This window comes from Pyrgilauda ruficollis, unplaced genomic scaffold (assembly GCF_017590135.1).
Source record: "Pyrgilauda ruficollis isolate IOZ18807 unplaced genomic scaffold, ASM1759013v1 scaffold71, whole genome shotgun sequence".
Taxonomy (NCBI): Eukaryota; Metazoa; Chordata; class Aves; order Passeriformes; family Passeridae; genus Pyrgilauda; species Pyrgilauda ruficollis.
The window spans coordinates 565608-584736 of NW_024528933.1; the positions used below are offsets into that span (position 1 = coordinate 565608).

Sequence of the window (19129 nt, forward strand, 5' to 3'; positions counted from 1 at the left end):
TAACTGTGTCTTAGAGTGAAAAGAGTGAAAATCAAAACCCAAACTGAGTTTAATTCAGCTTTGTGAACAAGTTATGCTTTGTACCTTCTTGCTAATTCAGGAAAAGTGTTAACATGGTGTTGGGTGGTATTGATGCACTTCATACTTATCAACATGGGTGAAATACTTACTCCACTTGAAATTGACCCTGAAATAATGGGAACAGCTGAAGGTAAAATACATAAAAACCAAGAAGACAAAATGATTGCCTTGTACAGTACAATTTAGTCAGAGTCATTTATTAGAACCAATCTCTCATACATGGATTAACCTCACAAATGTACTAATACTGATCAATATGTCCCTGTAGATCTTTACTCACATATAATGAGACAGCAAAAAGTACTAAACCCCAGCAATACAAAAGAAGCATGCTTTTACTAAGCATACATTTCATGTCAATTTTTCCTGTCATGACAGTATTTTATTTACTTCAGCTATGATCCAGGGTGCAAATTGTTCTAGTACTTGAACATGTGAGTCACTTCATTGTCAAGAATAAGTCTGTTGAAGCTGACTGAGTTGCTCATGGGAGTAAAGATTCATGAATACACGGACAGGTCCCTGCAGTATAATTCCCCATTGCATTACTTAGTTTAATTTTTAAGACTCTCCTCTCTCAACACTTCAGTTTTTAAAGCTGGGTAAATTGCCCAAAACACTGGGAAGTAAACTTCACAGTGTTTTATTGTCTCTGTTATTTCAGGTCCATTGAGGACTATAATGAAAGATCTGCATTCTGACGATAATGAAGATGAATCAGATGAAGCAGATGACAAGGACAATGATTCTGAGTTGGAACAATCTGTAAATACACGAGGAGGGGGCAGGAGTCGCAGGTGAGTGTCTCGTGATTGCAGGTGGCCTGCTGATCAAGACATGTAGTGCTTGTTAGTGACAAGGTAGGGTCTGATGTTCTCAGAGTGCTGAGTAGCAAATGGGCAGAAAATTCACTCTTTCTAAAGCATCTGCATATAAAAGAGCCCCTTTTAAACACTAGCACAACTAGGCATTCCTGATACAAACTCTTCCTGTACTAATCAATACCATTGCGATGATCCTCAATTGTTGGACATTACTCAATTTCATGCGACTGTGACTTGAGGCAAGGAGTTATAATTACTCCCTGGCCTAAATTAGAGAAAATTGTCCTTCAACTGTTGAATAAGCTATTCTATGTGTAGTCACAAGACTTCTTTTTTTACCGGTTTTAGATCAAGCTGTTCTATTGAATCTAAGTCAATGAAATTTGAATTTCAAGTAAATTTTGTGCTGCCTGGAGTAGATAATGCATAAAAGTGCATCATAGGGTAAAGCAAGCATCTGTCAAAGAAATTTTTTAAAATTTTGTTTTTTAAAAGAAGCTTCTGCATCCTTGCTGCAACCTTCAGAAGGCATTCCAAAACTCATCTGATGTTCAGGCAGCTTGAAGCTCCATCCAAATAATGTTCAAGGTTATGGAAGATCTGAAACTGCATCTCTCAAGCACTCTACATATTAGGTTCTTTATGAAATTCAGAGGATTTTCCTGTTAGTGCACAGCACCTGAGTGCCAGTGTCAGCTACTGCTTGAATAGGAAGATAACAGGAAAACTTGAATTAATGCATCTTCTTCCCTGGTGTACTTCAGCAGCAGGAATCAAGGAGAAAAATACCAAGATGACTAGCTGCCTGAGAACTTCTTGTTGTCAGTGATTGTGTAAAGGATTGCTTCAAGTTCAGCTTGTCTCCAGGTGTGGAGATTTTGTTTCAGATTTTTGAAGGAACTTTAAGGCTATTGTTTTTCTACTTCATTTTGTCTTGAGTAACTAATGGGGTTTTTTCCAAAAAAAAATATTCCCTGTTGTTCATAAGTAAATGAAGGGTCAAGCTGACTAGGAGCTGGACTTTATGTGATCTCTTCTGAGATGCTAAGTTTTTAAATTTTAATCAGGAAAAGGTGTGTTACTTTTGATGACAAATGAGAAACTTGTCAGTAAAACACCTATTTAGGTGGGAAGTACAGCCGTTTGGAATGCTTTTAGGAGAGCAGAAAATATTCCTAAAGACCACTTTCCTTCTTTTACGTAGCTGTGGACTGAGATAGGGAGAAGCAGTTCAATTTTGTAGGTGTTTAACCATTTCTGTAAAGTTAGATGCTGTTAACTGTCTCAGCCAAGTTCAGACAGGCAGCCTCCTTCTTTGTGCTGGAGGACAGCAAAAAAAGAGTTTTTTCCAGAGTGCAGCCCTGCTCAGATGGCTCTCTTCCATGTGACCTTGATTAACAATAGCCTGCTTAGCAAGGGGTTGGTCATTGTAAGTCCCTACCTCAAAGTCCAAGGTTGGCTCACCCCATTTGACAGCCCTTTGTCTGCAGATGAAATGCTGTGGCTCTTTTTTTCTGCAGGGTTAGTCTGAGTGATGGCAGCGATAGTGATAGCAGCTCAGCTTCCTCACCGCTGCGTCATGATCCAGCACCACCTGTACTGAAAACCAGCAACAGCCAGGTAAAAAATGCAGTTTGGCTTTGTATTAGCAGTAGACAGAGTTAACACCAAACTCAAGAGTTTATTATTGATGCATCTCTTCTCCTCTCCCCCACCAGTGTTCATCTAGAAAGATACAGCATTTTTTTTTACTGCAGTAGAAGACACAATAGTTTTACTTTGCATCAGAGTACTTGTTCTATATTTGTAAGAGCTAGCATGGTTGTTATTTCTCAAGTAGCAACTTAGGATAATTTGGATTTTCAAAGAAAAGAAAGTAAATTACCTACAGTTGCAAAATACTCCCAAGGACAAATGAGAATTACCTTTTGGGTGGTACCTCTCCCACAGTAAGTAAGACTCTCCAAATATAAAATTAAGTATAAAAACTCACATTCTTTACAAAATAAAATACACCATTTTTCAATTATTTTAAGGAGGCATGATTCATTTCCAGTGTCAATAGCATCATACTTAAAGCTGTTAGGACACATACTGGCTACTTACAGTTGTTATATAGTTAAAATAGTGTCTATGTGCACTAACACAAGTTCGTGGTTTAGAGGGTGAGTTTCAAAGGTGGGTCTTTTCTATATCTCTTCTCTTCAATTGCTTCAATTATCTGGCAGATATTATTTGCTTGCCTTTGTTTTTCTATTAAGATTTCCAGCACAAGCTATAGTACAACCCTCAAATATTATTATTCATGTTAGCTAAGTTCAAATACACTGTGGGGGAAAAAAAAACCCACAAACCAGGAAGTTCGAGAGAAGGTAATTTCATGTCCAGAAAATATTCTTATTTTCTACCACTGTAGGCTCATCTAAGTTATCTATACAAAAGTTAAAAGTTTTTAAGAGTTAGCCTTGAGGTCAAAAAGCTGTCTGTAGGGGTGAAGAATGTTGCATTTACTGACCACATAAACACCAAAAAAAAAAAAAAAAAAAAATCTTTATAAAAAAAAAAAAAAAAAAAAAAATCTGTATATGGCTTGTTGTTTAATGAAGACTGATTTCTAAAGAGCCGATGGAATTGTTAAGTAATTGTAAGTCTCAATATCAACAGCCCACTCAGTCACATCTTTTGTGTTCCTTTGCTTGTTGGTGATGTAGTAGAAAGTCTACCTCCGCATTTAGACACTCCAAACAATAGCTGTGTGTCACCCAAAATATCTTTACATACCTTTTTCCATTTCTTTAAATGAGCTAAATTTTATAATCGAGCTGCAAATTGTAAGTTTTGGGAAGCCACATTTGAAATCTCTTCTTAGTACCTTAGTGCGGCTTGCCAGGATGACCTTTTACTGATGAAATCAGGTTTGTGTTAACTAAGTTCGTTTATAGAACTGAAGAACTAAGACAGAGTTTGTATTTGTATTAGCTTCATCAGACATGATTAGTGCTGTATCTCATCTATAAAGTGCTTAAGATGTTAAATTTAAACTGCATATTAAGAGCATTGTAAGGAAGCTGCTTTTTAAAGTATACTGTGTTCTTGACAAAGTTCTATTTGAAACCAAGAATTTTCTTCCTCTGAAAACAATAAATGCATCTAAAAGGTATTGAATCCATGACTAAAAGTCTGGTTTTTTTGTAGGGTTGGATGAGGCTTTTTTTCCAAGACAAAACTCTGCTAAGGGCCTACACAGCAGTAACTAGAGGGTGTTGAACAGAAGTACTAGAATTATTCTTCAAAAATGTGTGTTTTGAATCTGAGCATTCATCACTCTTGGCTAATTAAATAAAGTAAGGTTAACTCAGATCTGCGGCACTTTTTGCTAGATAGGGAAATAGCTGTCTGCTAGCTGTATTCTTAAGATGCTGGCCAGCTTAGGGAAGACTTATCAATTTAATCATTTGCACCAAGGGAAGGAGAAACAAGAGAGAACTTGGGGCAAAATGTCAGTAAGGCTTCTAGAGGACTTACATGCTTTATTTCCTTGTTTTAATTACTGAGTTTTATCCTGTGTTATGGCTGTTGAGTACAGTTTTGGAGTTAATCATGCTTGTGATGTTAGTTTCACTTAAAATTAAATGTGAAACATAATCTCCCATTATCTGTGATTACTTAGTTTTCTTTGAAGTTTTTCAGAACTGGTTATATTCTAGGTTAGGAATGATATGGTGATTTTTCTTTTTAACTTCAAAAAAGCGTTGTCCGTTGAAAAAATGGAAAGAACAATCAACAGTTCATTTTCCCCCAAATATTTCTGCCTTTAGTTCTAAAAGTTTCAAATCAAGCATGGTGTCCTGCTGCTTGCTGATGTATTCTTCTTGAATCTGTTTCAGTATCAGATGAAGCAATCTTGGCTTGTATGAGTGTGGCTTTTATGATAATAAATGGATGTGAGTGGCACTGAAGGAAGAGTACCATATAATTGCAAAAGAAATTAGTGTCCATCACTTTGTTTTTCAGTTACAGCTCATACAGTCATTTCAAGGACTGTTTAAAAACCTCTGTTGTCAAAGAAAAGCGATAGTATTGGGGGGGAAAAAAAGAACAGGAAAAGTACAGTGATAATGTGACGTTTCAAAGGCACTGGAGACACCCTCAGCATCATTTTTTATCTGCCAAATCACCTCTTATTCTCCTAGCATGTTAAAGATTGGGGAGGGGGGGAAGTGTTGAGAAGGCTTGACATGATGCAAAATTCCTTCTTTTAAGGATTAATAATATCATTATCACCTCATTCCAGTACCTCAGCATTTTCTGCTGTAAATTACTTTTTGTTCTGAAAAGTATGAGTAAGTTATACGGATTAAAGAATGAAAAGCTCAGTTTTGAGTTTTGTTTTATTAACAGCAGAATTTTTCCATATATAGTTGTACCCAGTGATGCATTTAGTTTTTACAGTATTTTCTTTTTTTTTCCAGATTTTAGAAGTGAAAAGTCCAATAAAGCAAAACAAAACAGATAAACAAATGAAGAATGGGGATTGTGATAAGGTAAATAACAATGAGGTAGCAATAAACTACTCCAGAATGTGGTACTAATGTGCTTGCCAAATGCCAATCTTTGTTACAGAATGAAAATCTTAGTACATCATTGCTTTGGATTCCTTTAGGTGCAGATCTTTTTTTATTGTCTTTCTGTAATTCTTTTATCTTCTCTCATGTTTTGATTTTTTTTTTTTTTTTCCTTCTTTTCGATCAGGTGGTTTGGCAGATTCACCAATTGGGAATCTTCCATCTATTTATTTTATCTGCTGTCCACCATGAGTTTGTATTGTGCTTCACAGAGGAATGAGATGTAGATGAGAATTCACAGATGTATTCCTAGCCCACCAATCAATCTGGGTTAAAAATCTGTTTTCCAGAATCCTTTCTGAAGGCTGTATATTAGGAAGTGGCAGTGTGATGTAGCATGTTAACTAAAATGACATGAAGCAACTATCACCATTTAACACTGAGATAGTTTGATTTAAATCTCTCTAATGGTTGTGGGCAAGAGCTCTCAATCCTTCCATGAGTAAACATAGCACAATTGCCCACTATGGACAAGTTTCTCTGAAAGCTTGTATTTTGCTGGTATTAGTGTCAATTTTGTGATAATATTATGCAAAAGATGGAAGTTGCAGCACCTAGATTTTTAGTGTCTAGATTTTTATCTTCAGTACCTAGATTTTTAGTGCTCTGATATTTTGGTTTGCATTTTGGTTGCTTAGGTTGAGTGCCATATCTTGTTCTGCTTACAAGCAAAAAAAACCCAAGTTTTTAATGGCTCAGGCACCATTTCTGAAGGAGAAAGTTGATAATAAGGTGGAGAGGTAAGACATGTTTGACATCCCAGAGAAGAAGCACTAGAATTTACCTTTAGTCTTTCTTTGCTGTTGACACAAAAGAAATAATTACATACCTCCAGAGAAAAAGATTGATTTGGAGTCTTTGGATTTGGTTCTTATGTAGAAAGATGGGATGTGTTTTCTAAAGATGCTGTTTTGGCATCCCCAGTCTTATGATGCTTTCTGGCACAGTTGAGATACAGAGATTGTCAGCAAATAACCACCTATGAAGATTTCTGTCAGTATGAAGTATCTTAAAAAACCACAAAACATTATATTTGTGTTGTATTAAGCTAGAGAATGCCAGACTATTCATAAAAAAATAGACGTCAAAGAAGAGTTTGGTCTTATCTCCAGTCCTGTGTGCCGTACTCTAAGAAGGATTTAAAGCTATTAGAGAGCATCCAAAGGAGGTCTGCAAAGATAGGGAAGGGCTAAAGGGGAAGGTTTACAAGGAGCTGCTGAGGTCACGTGGTCTGTCCAGCCTGGAGAAGAGGAGACTGAAGGCGGGGAACTTCTTGACTGAGGGAAGTCTCCTTCTGAGAGCAAGAGGAGGGGCAACACTGATCTCTTCTTCATGGTGACCAGTGACATGACCTGAGGGAATGGCCTGAAGCTGAGTCAGGAGAGGTTGGATATTAGAAAAAGGTTCTTCACCCAGAGGGTGGCCAGGCCCCAGAATGGGCTCCCCAGCACCAGCCTGAAAGAGTTCAAGAAGCGCAGAGAATGGACAATGCTGTTAGGCAAATGCTGTGACCCGTGGCGCTGTCCTGTGCAGAGCCAGGAGCTGGACTCAGTGATCCCTCTGTGTTTCTTCCAGCTCAAGATATTATATGATTCCAAGATTTAAAATGAGATTTCTATTTCTACTGGTTTTGAAGACATCTGAAGTTTATGAATTACATTGCTACAGCTTAATTAACAAGTTGTTTATGGGGGGGAATTTGTTTCTAGGCATATCTTGATGAACTAGTAGAGCTCCACAGAAGATTAATGACATTGAGAGAGAGACATGTACTGCAGCAGGTGAGAAGCATTCTCATGTACTATCACAGTGTGCTCATTGAAATTCTGAAGTCTCATCTATTTCTTTTTTGCTTTCATTTAAAACTCTATAATCACTTCTCAGTTATTGGTTAAAAAGTCTGCTATCAATTTTAATAGTTTTCAAGCCTGTATAGTCCATAGAAGTCCATTGCCTCTTACACTGCAGTTTTGGGTATTTTTGCACTTAATATTAAGTGTGTAATTGTGTTGTCTCTCTAAATGACAATTTACAAAAAAATGCCTGAGATATATTTTTCACCAGTTTATTGTTATGTTTCTTAACATACTGTATCAATAATTATAAAAGCAGGATGGGAGAATGGATGTAACTGTGCGCTGTGACTTGATAAAAATCTTGTTGCTTCTTTCCTGAAAATGACCAGCCTTGTCTCAGAAACAATTGAAGTGGGTTTTTTTCCCACTGGAAGCAGAAAACATAAAATTCAATGCAAAGCCCACTTTGAAGAAAAACATAATATATTCCTTAAATCTTCTGAAGTCTTAGAATGAGTAAAATATGAAAGTGTCCAAACCAAAAAGGCTGCAAATTTATTGAAAGGTCATGCAATTGTAAGAGCAAAGAAAGTATTCTTGGGTTTGGGTGGTATTGTCAGGTACTATTGGATTGAAAATTGTGAAGATTAAACAGTAAGCACTGTCAACAAAGTAGATGCAATTGTAGCACAGATGGTTTTATTATGTTTTAGAGATGTTGTAAAGAGGAAAATTTTTGCCACTTCTAAAAGATTGCAATCACTTGTCAAATTTTTCAACTAAGCATGTTAACAATATTTTGCAAGCTCCAGCATTAACTGTTTTGTTAGTTCAGGCTCCATATTGTGAGTAAAGATGAGAAAACTATTGAGAGGTCATAGAAAAGGAAAATCTTGTTTAAGGATATGCTTAATTAAAGATGAATTTTGGTGGCTTTGTCAGATTTCATCATATAACACACAGTGATGCGTATTGGTTACCCTTCATATTTAAGGTACTGTTGCCTCCCAAGTCTCCTTTTCCTACAAAGGGACCAAAGCATGCTTTTATAATGGTAGCAGAGCCAAATTTTTAGTTACATAGGGGAATAATTTTGGAAAAGGCTAAGATACAGTAATTGCAACACCCTATCCACTTCACATTGTTCATTGATTCTCAAAGAGCTCACATTAAAATTGAATCTGGAAAAGACACTGTGTTGTAAAAATTACCACCTTGTCTTTGCTTCCTGAGCACTCACTTCCCCAGTTATCCAAGGCATAGCTTCCAAATAGTATCACTTCTGATTCACATCAGTGGCCAGTACTGCTGTTACCAGCTCAGAACTGAACCACTGTCCCAGCTTGGGCAGTCAGGCCATGAACTCAGCTTTTACTGGGGCTGTTTGGACAGCCTTCAGACCATAGAGCTTATGTGGTTTCATGTGGAATCTTGGAAAAGAAAATCAACTTCAAAACATTTTGTGCAGAGCAAATATAAAAACAAGCAAGAAACCTTTTTTTTTCCCATGATGGTGGTCTAGAGCTTTTGAAATCCTGACAGGATGATAAGCCTGGAATAGCTAGACCTGACTCCATAACTGAGCCTGCTCTGAGCAGTGGCTGGGACTAGCAAAATCCTTTCCAACTGGAATTATTTGGCCATCCCAAGAAATACTTTCAAAGTAAGTAAAGTGCTTTAAATCGAGCCCCTCATTTTCTTTCTCACTGGCAGCATTTATTTGGTGATGAAGAATTATTTGGTTTTGTTAGAAAAATAATGGATTTGTCCACTAAATTGTGTTCATTCTAACATTAGAGTACTGTTATAGCAAGCTTTGTGGGAGCTTACTAATACAAGGAAAAAGTCATATAAAAAGAAACATAACTGAGCTGGAAATTTAGAGTATCCTATTCTGAGTAAATGAAAAAGAGCAGTATACTCTTGTGTGTTTTAAACTAAACATTTTTTTTCTCTTGAGTCAATTTGTCAAACCAGAGAAAGCATTCATTCACGAACTTTGCCTCACAACTTGCATTAGGAGTGAGGCATTTTAATGCTGTAATCCATGATTACTTATACATTATTATTTACATTATGAAAGTTTGGTTGATGTAGAACTGGTGTTGCCTTCCTGGGGGAAATTGTTCTTGCAGATTGTTTCCTGTGTTTCAGAGCATTTGCAGGCTGTTGGTACAGCCCTAGTGAAGGCTGGATTTATGGCCAGGCTGTGCAGGCTGGGACAGGGATTCAGTTCTTCTGAGAACACCGTGATACTGTCTATAGAGGTCTACTAGGAGTCCGTGGAAGAGCCAAGTTACTTACCTATTAGGCTGTCTGCACTAGTGAGTGATCTATGCTGCTGTAAAACAAAACACGGCTTAGTTTTAAAACCTTTAATCCTTTAACATTCTGCAACTCATTAATTCATATAATTTTATCCATTTACAGAAATATCTTCCCAATACTGAATGGATAACTTGCAGAGAATCAGTGCTTATCTACATGAAAAATAATCTGCCATCCCATCTTAAATGTTCTTACTGCCTTGCAGCTATGTAGTTCATGTAAAATACTTCCAGTGTGCACAGAAATTTAAAAGTTACAGAGCTGAGAAAGTCTCTAGGAATTAATATGAAACTTCTATACTAAGAAATACATAGAGATTGTAGGAAGTACAAAGATGAGAACAGCAAGGTGCAAAACTGCATAATGGTATTGTGGTTACTGCATGAGAAGAGGGATCAAAAGCAAAAATATGCAACAGAAAACTGTAGACAGCTGCAAGAGTTTTAGAGGGGTTGGTGTTGAAGTGGAATGGTGGTGGCGTCATGTGTTCCTGAATGGCAGCTGCCATCTTCTTAGTTTATGTTAGGGCAGGTAAGTCTCTTGCATAGAGACTTTCAAAGAAGGGACTTGCAAAAGAACAATGAAGGCATTGATATCGTGTAAAAGCAGGGGCTTTTTAAACTTACACTGAGGACATGAAAAGGATTTTCTTTTTAAAATTTCTTTTTCTAATCTCAGTTGTTACCAAGTCCATAGGCATGACAGCAAACAGGAATGCAGCCAAATTGAGAAATGAGAAAAATGTGTCTTTGTGAATATGGCTCTTTCCCAAGACAGGCATTCTCTTTGAGACACTTTGTTAAAGGAAGCTGAGAAAGAGAGAAGACAGGAGAGATGTGATACTACACTGCAAGTGCCCAGATACATAATGAAATAATTCTGATGTTAGGTGCTACTTACAAACATATAAGAATTGCCTGAGAGGGAGAAGATATGTGAACAACATTTCACCAAGGAATCAGTCCTGTGAGCAGTTTTTATGTGAATGTTGGACCATGACAAGACAGAAGTTGGTCTGAAATCATATTTACAAAGAAATTCCTTTACCACATCTTTCACTGTAAGGAAAAAGGTTGAAATTTACAGTGATGAGGCTTTTTTTTTTTTTTTTTAACTGAGTCTGCAATCAGATGTTAATGTTGCATATCCAATATATTCAAATTTGGCTGGCTAAAGCAGTGTTTCTAACTCTGCATTTTCAGTGAAGAAAATGTTAGCACCATCCCATGAAAGGCAGCAACATTTTTGGTAACTTTATATCTTATTTTGAGGCATCAGAAGTCATATCTTCAGCTGGCAAAAAATCTGAAAGAGAGTGCATTAGGCAGCAGAGGCTTAAGGAAGAACTTGGGAGTTTGCAGCATGGCTGAAAATCAGGTTGCTCATGTTCCGAAGGTGCTTAACTTCAGATGGCAACTATCTTCTTAGAATTTTCTGCCAGGGGCAGCTTGGAGGTCTGGAAACTATCACATGGCCTAAAACCTTCCATAAATTGAAAAATGACTGTCATTAGTTGCACTTTGGCTTCCTTATACAAACACACTCATTTGCTTGTTTAAAGGCTGATAAATAGTTATACTATGATGGATAATGATGAAACTGAGCTGGAGAGACATTATGTAAACAGAGACATAATTTACTGCAGAAAAGCAAAGCTTATACAGCAGGAACAAATGGGATATTTTTGTTCTCTGCAGCCTGAGCTTTTGGAATAAAACATTTTAATGCTGTGTTTTTAATGTTAGAACTGTCAGACTTCCTAGCAACTAATCTCAACCTTTTATTCTTTTTGAAGAATTTCTGAATAGCACAAGGATGCGTATGCTAATACTGTAAGTCATGAATTCCTCATTGACTGGCACACAGGCAGGTGTTTTTCATTGTGCTGTCTGGGTTTATCTTGATACATTTTTGTACATCCATCAAAGCCTTTGGGGTTCATTTCAGTCATTTGCCAGGTGCCCAGACATAGCGACTGTATCTCTTGGGGGCTGGATGAGGGATATATTTAAAATGTTTATGTTTCCCTTGACCTAGAGCTTAAAAGCCCAAAGCAGAACTTGATCAATAGAAGTCCTTATCCATTTCTTAAAATATGCAGCACTGTTTAAAAATACATGTGTTAACACTTTCACATAATCTTTGTTTCTAAAATCAAGTATATTGCAGTGGGGGTTATTAGAGGTAGTATTCTTCCACAGTAACACAAAGAAGTGATAGACAGAGTTGTTCAACGTAGCTGCATTTTCCTGGCCACTGTTTCTGTAAATTTCTTGTGCAGCCATTTATTTGTCTCACAGTGGATATTTAGATAGCAAGCCCAAGATTAAATTACAAACTTTACAAAAGGAGGCTGGATTAAATACTTACCTTTGCTTCTCTCTTAGATGAGGCTCAAGAGAGTGGCAAAAATGAGAATAATACTACATATAAAAGTTTGCTTCCGGTATCAATCAGTTTTTTTCCCGCTGGATTATTTTTTCCTCATGTCAATTGAAGACAATTTTCCTCGAGTCACTTGCAGAATTGCAATAGTAGGGGATGGAAAATTGTTGCAAGAATCTGTGAATCAACAAGTGGACAAATGAAGTTAGTAATTTTAGGTTAAAAATTCCTATATGGAAAAGAAGTTGAAAGCAAGAAGTACAGATTTTAATGATGTGTTAATAAAAGCAAGAGTTTTTCCAGGTGCTTTCAGAATTTTGGGCAGCTGTAAACCAAATTAAACAGATTTTATTTTTATATTTTCCCATCTTTGAAAATAAAGGGTGATTGAAAAGGGAGATTTTTATTGTAACAAGCACTTCCCTTTTATTACTTTATCTTGTATCCATTCTGTTTAATCTGTTCTTGGCTGTGTCATTCCATGCCTGACAATACACATTTCATATTTCACTTATCATTAACATAGTCATTACTTCTGTGGTCTGAGAAGAAAAAATACTGTTTATATAATGACATGGAGACTGGAAATCTACAAAATATTTAGTTTAAATTCATTGTTCTTTGTGAAGTTGGTTATTCCTAACAGATTTGTCTTTTTAAGGTACATTCTATAACCCATGTGTGCATACATCTGTATCTCCTCCAGCTGTGGAAAATGAATTGCAGTCAGAGTAATAAAGCTCAAAGCAATCAAGGAATATCTCATAGTAGTGTTTCAGTGGAGGTGTATGTGGAAGCCCCAGAACTAAATAGGTTTCAAATTGGAGGTTGCAGACAGGATTTGTGGAGTGTAGTCTGAGTGCTGCACGAAGGGTGGTTGGAAGGACTGAGAAGAGCAGTGTTGTTCTGTCAGTCCATGAGCTACCCAGAGGCTACTTCAGGGTGGAGTGCCTTTCTGTGTGCTCTTGGCACATTTGTCTCTTGGAATGAAACTGCACATAAGAGATTTATAGCAGCCGTGTGTTGGCACTGTGTTAGCCCTCTCTGACAAATAATGCTTTGGCTTTTCAAGATGCTCAATTTTTTTTTTGAGGTAGGTGTGCATCCTGGAACTTAAAATATCTGGAGTTATTTTTACAGCAATTCTGTGTTGAGTATGACCACTCTTCAAAAATACAGACTACAGTTTAAAGACTAAAAATGTCACAATGGCAGAAAGGCACAAGTTAGGTGTCCACTGTTGATTTCACAGAAATGTAGGATGGTTAAGGTTGGAAGGAATCTCTGGAGGTCACAAGGACTTGTAGAGCCAGTTGCCTGGGACTATGTCAAATGACTTTGAAATATTTCCAAGGATGAAGACCCCACAACCTAAGTGATGTTGTGACCCTGCTGGAAGTCCTTCCATGGTTTATTCGGCTAAAAAAAAAAAAAAAAAGATTTAACTGTGTTACTCAAAAAGTGGCTACTACTATGTGAACTAACAGTTCATGTAAGATCTCTTGTATTTTTTTTTTTATAATAGGGACTGGACTCTCTAAGGATTTATTTCTTTTCCTTGCTTGCAGAAAGGCTTAGGTAATTTATTTCCTAATGTAACCTGCTTAGCAGCTATGCACATAATAAATATTCCAAAGATCTACCTGGGATTTTTTAATTATTTGTTTGAGCTTAATGGCATAATGTTGCCCCTTCCTCCCCTTTTTTTTTTTTTAACTGAATTATAAAATAAGCCGATTTTCTTTGAACATTTGAAAAATATATTGTCAGTGCTAATGTTTGTGGCAACAGCAGATGGGTATGCTGACATTATAATGATGATCTAAAAAAAACCCAAGATACTGTAATCTGGACAATAATGCATGTCAGAAAGGAAGTGAATGATAAGGATAATGGTTAAACCTGCAAGTATTGGGTCAATTTGGCTCATGTTAGGCCTCTCATATGGTACTTGTTTATACTTACAGTGGGCATGTAAAACTTCTGGAATTTCCAACTGCATCTTTTCTTTTCTTTCAGATAGTAAATCTTATAGAAGAAACTGGACACTTTCATATCACAAATACAACCTTTGACTTTGATCTTTGTTCACTGGACAAAACTACAGTCCGTAAACTACAGAGTTATCTGGAAACATCTGGAACCTCCTGAGGATTCAGCATATGGCTGTGTCAAAAACTGTTCTTTAAGTGATGTATGCAGAATGATGCGACCAAAATGGAGGGGAAAAAAAACCAAAAACCTCTTCAGCTTTTTTTTTTTTCCTTAAAGCCAGTCTCTTGATAAGGGAGAGCAAAAGTGACCAGACTCAGAGGACCACTCTTCTCAAGAAGAAAATGCTCTGGAAGAGTTTGCCTGGATAGCCTTGAAAAACAAACACAGAAAAACAAACAAAAATACTTGTTCTTAATGAATGTGTATGATATCATGTATCTCTCTCTGTGGTGTTCAAGTCCACAAGATGAATGCATGTTCAACACACTGCCTTACTACATAACTGATCTATTTATTATTGCATACATGTATCCTAAATTCAATGAGTCACTGAGTGACACTACCAGATATTGCAAGTAGTGGGGTCCCTTGTGTGCTCTTTTGATGCCGTACTTTCACAAGTCTAGTAACCTTATTCACATTGAAATGTCACTTCTTGCTATCTTTCTTTACTCAATTAAAACACTACAGTCTTGATTCCGCCTCTGCAGTTCTGGGAAACAAGATACAAACATGGCGACCAAGCAGTGGTCCTGTATTTCATTTCCTGTCTACCACGGTAGGCTGGACCTCAGCAAGTTGGACTGCAGGTCCTTGATTCTGTCCACTTATTGATACTGACCATGGTTAAAAAATGCACCAAATAGGTTCATATGACTTGCTGTCTAGGCTCAGTGAATAAACCAATAAGACTTTCAACAAAAAATGTTATGTATACTGTCCTGAATCTGGCAACTCTTGCAGTCTACATTTTTGTGTCCATTTAAATGTTGCAAAATTAAATATCTATTAGAGTGAAGGTGTTCTGCAGGAGCTCATGATAAAAGAAAAAGTACTGGTCGTGTCTTTAAAGAACATGTTGTAGAAAATTCTTAATTTGGAGCTATTTATTACTTTGAGTTTCAACACTCTTCTGCTGTGTGTGACTCACTTCTACCATAAAACTTTTTGCATAACATTTTTGTTTGTTCATGTAGTATACGATCTGCTTAGTTTGTTTTGGGGATTCTTTTCTGATTTAGTTTGGTTTTTTTATAACTGCTAAATTAAAACCTTTTATTTGAAAAGAAAAAAAAGTTGTTATACAGTTAAATACATGAAATAAATACATGTATGATATCATCTGTATGTGTGTTTATATATACACATGTACCACACCTGTGTATATATATATACATACACACATACATGCACATATGCTTTTCAAACTTTGCAGATATTGGTATCTGTTTGATAACCTTATTGTGTTTCCAGAAGAATTTCTTGTCTATAAAAAGGAGTATTCTTTCATACCATCCATTATTTCTTGGAATCAGGATCCTTTTTTATGCATGATCAAATGAGAGGATGTATACTCAGTTTCACATCAATGCTTTATGCTCTCATATTGCTGATGGTTTCTTGATGAAATCATTGCCTTTATATGACAAATTCAAATTCCTAAATGACAAGAGAAAATAATAATTTTAAAAATACTTCTGGATGCAAAGGTTTATTCAGGTTTACCAGACTGATAAATGTATCTTGTTGCTAGACAGGCCAGTATGTCATGTGTATGCTTATTATGCCACATGTAGTCTCTATGTGTAGAGCTAAACAGTAGTATCTTTATGACTTACTGTTTAATGTGCACAGTTTGTGCAGCACTGAAAAACTATTGGGGTTATTTCTTATTCAGATGGTAAATCTTAATACTGTTTCTTTAAGTCCAAAGAAAATTTTACACTTTATTCTTTTTGAAAGGGCACGATACATATTGGGTGGGGGGCTTTTTTCTTATTTAAAATGTTGTTTGATCATACTCCGTAGGAAGTCCTCCTTAGGCTTCTGAAGAATAAGTGTACTTTTTCAGTAATGTTATGACTCTTATTGATGATTGGCATGAAGCATACTTGAAGCGTTATGTTGTTCTTTTAAGTCCATGTCTTAATGTGCAATTGGGGGAGGGGATGGAGGACTGGGAGAGTAATGTTAACTTTACTATTGACAGAAGGCAGGTGATGATGGGGAAAGGAAAAGGGGTGCATGTAAAGGGGATAAACTTCAATTTTTATTGATTGTTTTATATAAAAATGTTTGGTAATCTAAAAGCAACCTTAAAAACCTTTGGTCTACAAATGTGTGTTCAACTTTCCTGTCTTCTAGTTATACCAGATGTATATGGAAATTTGTCCATTTAGACTTTTCTAACTAAGTCTTGTGGTAAAGACTCATTGAGTTTCAGAAGGGGATACTTCTAGTACGACTATTGCACTGTTTTTTTAGAAATGGTGAAATGAATCATTTTACCCTTAAAATACCAGATAAGCTTTATTGTACACTGAGAACAGGGGTGGAGGAAAGGAGAAACCAGGTGAAGAGGCGTAAAAAGGAGATTACATCAACTACAGTAGCAAATCAGTGCTGAATTTCATGCAAACTGTGGATGATCCTTGAACTCTTAAATTTTGTAATTCAATGAGAGAGAGAAAATAGACTGTTGGTGTCAATGCATGTATTTACTTTTTCACAAAACTCTGATAGAAATAGAGTGACTAAGTTTTGATCTAAATTTTAAAGTTAGCTATTTTCATCTAATTTTGTATATGGAAACAAAATAAATCTGTGTTCACCTAATTTCAGACATTCATATTTCTCTTAAAGGAAAACCAAGAAGATACCCTTCCAAGTCTTTAACGTCTATGAGCATTGATCTTTGGGATGGGTTAAAGTGTTTTGGCTACAAATGTTTTGACGTTTACTTAGCATAAAGCTGTTTAAAACAGTTGTGTAAGAGAATTTGGACTAGAGACAGAGTTTAGCAGTAACTTCCAATATCTAGAGTAATTCTCAGCATGAGTTGCTGTTACTAGAGTAGCAGTTGTATCCAATAGCAAAGATGGTTTTCTCACTAGGAACTTTCCTCCTCAGAAAGTGGATGTCCAATTGGGTAGACAATTAAAAAAAAATTAATTTTTTTTACAAATTCTAATCAGCTGAGAGGCTTTACAAAACTTTCACTATCATCTAAATTTGAAGGCCATCTTAGTCCATGCTAAAGAAAAAGAGCTAGAAAGGAGGAAGGGGCCTCCTTTCCACCTCTCATACACTGAAGTGAAGAGAGTCTTCCAAGGTAAAATTAAATCCGTGCTCAGTCTTCAACCTTTGGACTGTAAGAAATGGTTGATCATTTATCTCTCTCTTCATTGGTTTGATGTTTTTAGGAAAAGTCTATGCTTTCAATTTCAGAAACAAAATGCACACAGTACAGTGCATTTGGAGAGCCCAATATATTTCTATTAAAGTTTCTTTTAGTCTCTGGGAAGGAAATTACAAGTTCTTGGGTTTTGCCTGGCCCGTTGTTCTTCTTTCCCATTCTTACAGTGAAATAAAGTACTTTCACAATCTAGTTTGAGTCCTTGGTCCTTACTTGGTAATCTTCCTTTCCTAGAAGCTATACCAGAGTTTTGGGGTCTCTTGAATGACCCATTGGTTCCAAGACCTGTCAGTTTGCAAAACTGATGGGAAAACAGTGGAATTGCCTGAAGTGAAAAATGAAGTGAGAACATTTGGTTTTGTTGCATGCATTATCTTACTCCAGACAGTGCTCTGATGGTAGGATGTTTGATTTGTTTGTATACACCATATCCTATCTTTTACCACTTGCAGTTTGATGACAAACTATCTTTTAGTAAACTCCCGTTTCAGTCTACAGAGTCTGTTTTGTGTTTGCTCATTGGTCTGTGGTTTGCAGAAATTAAGCGTCATGATGAAAATTTTGTCAGGTTTTCACCCACAGCAGGAGCTAGGAGGAACTACAAAAATAAGCGGCAAAATAAGAGATGTTCCGAAGTTTAACAAGTGTGAGGCTTGTGTTTTTATGAGCCTCAATAGTTTTCTTAATTGTTAAATGTAAAGTAGAATGTAGTGTACACCAGGAAGCTACTCTATACACTGTACGGAGCCTTACTGCTGGGCATAAAAGCCTTACTAACAGATGACAGGGACTAAAACACATGTATCTGCAGTGCTTTTGTGCATCTTGGAGGTTAATCAGTGCATTAATGCCGCTAAACCAATGACATTTACAAGGCTGGCTCTGTGTCTGGACAGATAAATTAACATCAAAGCACACTCACTGTAAGAGCCTTGCATTTGATTGAGCAGCAAGAAATGCTACTGTGACTAGACAGGAAAGAGAAGTATTACTACAGTAAGAACAAAGCCCTGGGGTGTGGGGTAGGAGAAAGAAAAAAAAGGTAAAGAAGAGATGCAGTAGTACAACTGCCTTGGTTTGCTGTTGTAAAATCCACAGTTGTTGATGAGTAGAGACAGAGAGAGATGGAGATTGCAGGAACATAAAAAAGTTTAAGGTCTTTTATTGTTTGGGATGCTAATGTCTGTTTCACATTTGTTTCAGTATTCCATCTGACTTACATTCTATGTTTTACCTCAGCCAGGCTGATTGTACTGCAAAGTGGTAGTCTTGCATTTTTCATGTACTTTAATATTTCTAGTCTTGAAATTTGAGTGAAGTCAAATGTAAGCCTGTGAATGCAGCAGATGTATTTTTATTATTATTCAGTATAATTCTGACTGGAAGTAACCATTTCCTGAATCTTCCATCAAATGGATTATGCATTTTTGTATGTTCCTTTAGAGAGATGATGCTTATTATAAAGCTGCAATTTCTGTAAGTAAACATCACCCTTCTCATCACAGCAAGGAATAAATTATTAACTTTTGTCACTGCTCATAATAGAGACAGAATGCAACATCTGAGTCCTATTTAGGAAAGAGTGGTTTGTGAAGGTGTCAGATACAGCTTTTTAACAAGACCTAGAAATAAAGCCTATCTCTTTTCAGGAGGAGAAGGACAAGAAATATTTGCTTAAAA

The 19129-nt window shown here is 36.5% G+C and overlaps 1 protein-coding gene across 6 annotated transcripts in view; it reads left to right on the forward strand.

Annotated features, from left to right (window-relative positions):
• MLLT3 (MLLT3 super elongation complex subunit) overlaps positions 1 to 17641 on the forward strand; it is a 117679-nt gene extending 100038 nt beyond the window's left edge. For 2 of the 6 annotated variants that reach the window (XM_041485567.1, XM_041485570.1), the window contains 5 exons: positions 746 to 878; positions 2426 to 2525; positions 5378 to 5449; positions 7240 to 7311; positions 14059 to 17641. In XM_041485567.1, coding sequence (XP_041341501.1) covers positions 746 to 878; positions 2426 to 2525; positions 5378 to 5449; positions 7240 to 7311; positions 14059 to 14190 — 509 coding nt within the window. In that variant the 3' untranslated portion in view covers positions 14191 to 17641. Of the gene's footprint in view, positions 1 to 745; positions 879 to 2425; positions 2526 to 5377; positions 5450 to 5657; positions 7312 to 13564; positions 13618 to 14058 lie in introns of those variants that run through there. The other 4 variants (XM_041485569.1, XR_005956684.1, XR_005956685.1 and 1 more) reach the window with 4 other exon arrangements.
• Positions 17642 to 19129: the final 1488 nt, after the last annotated feature.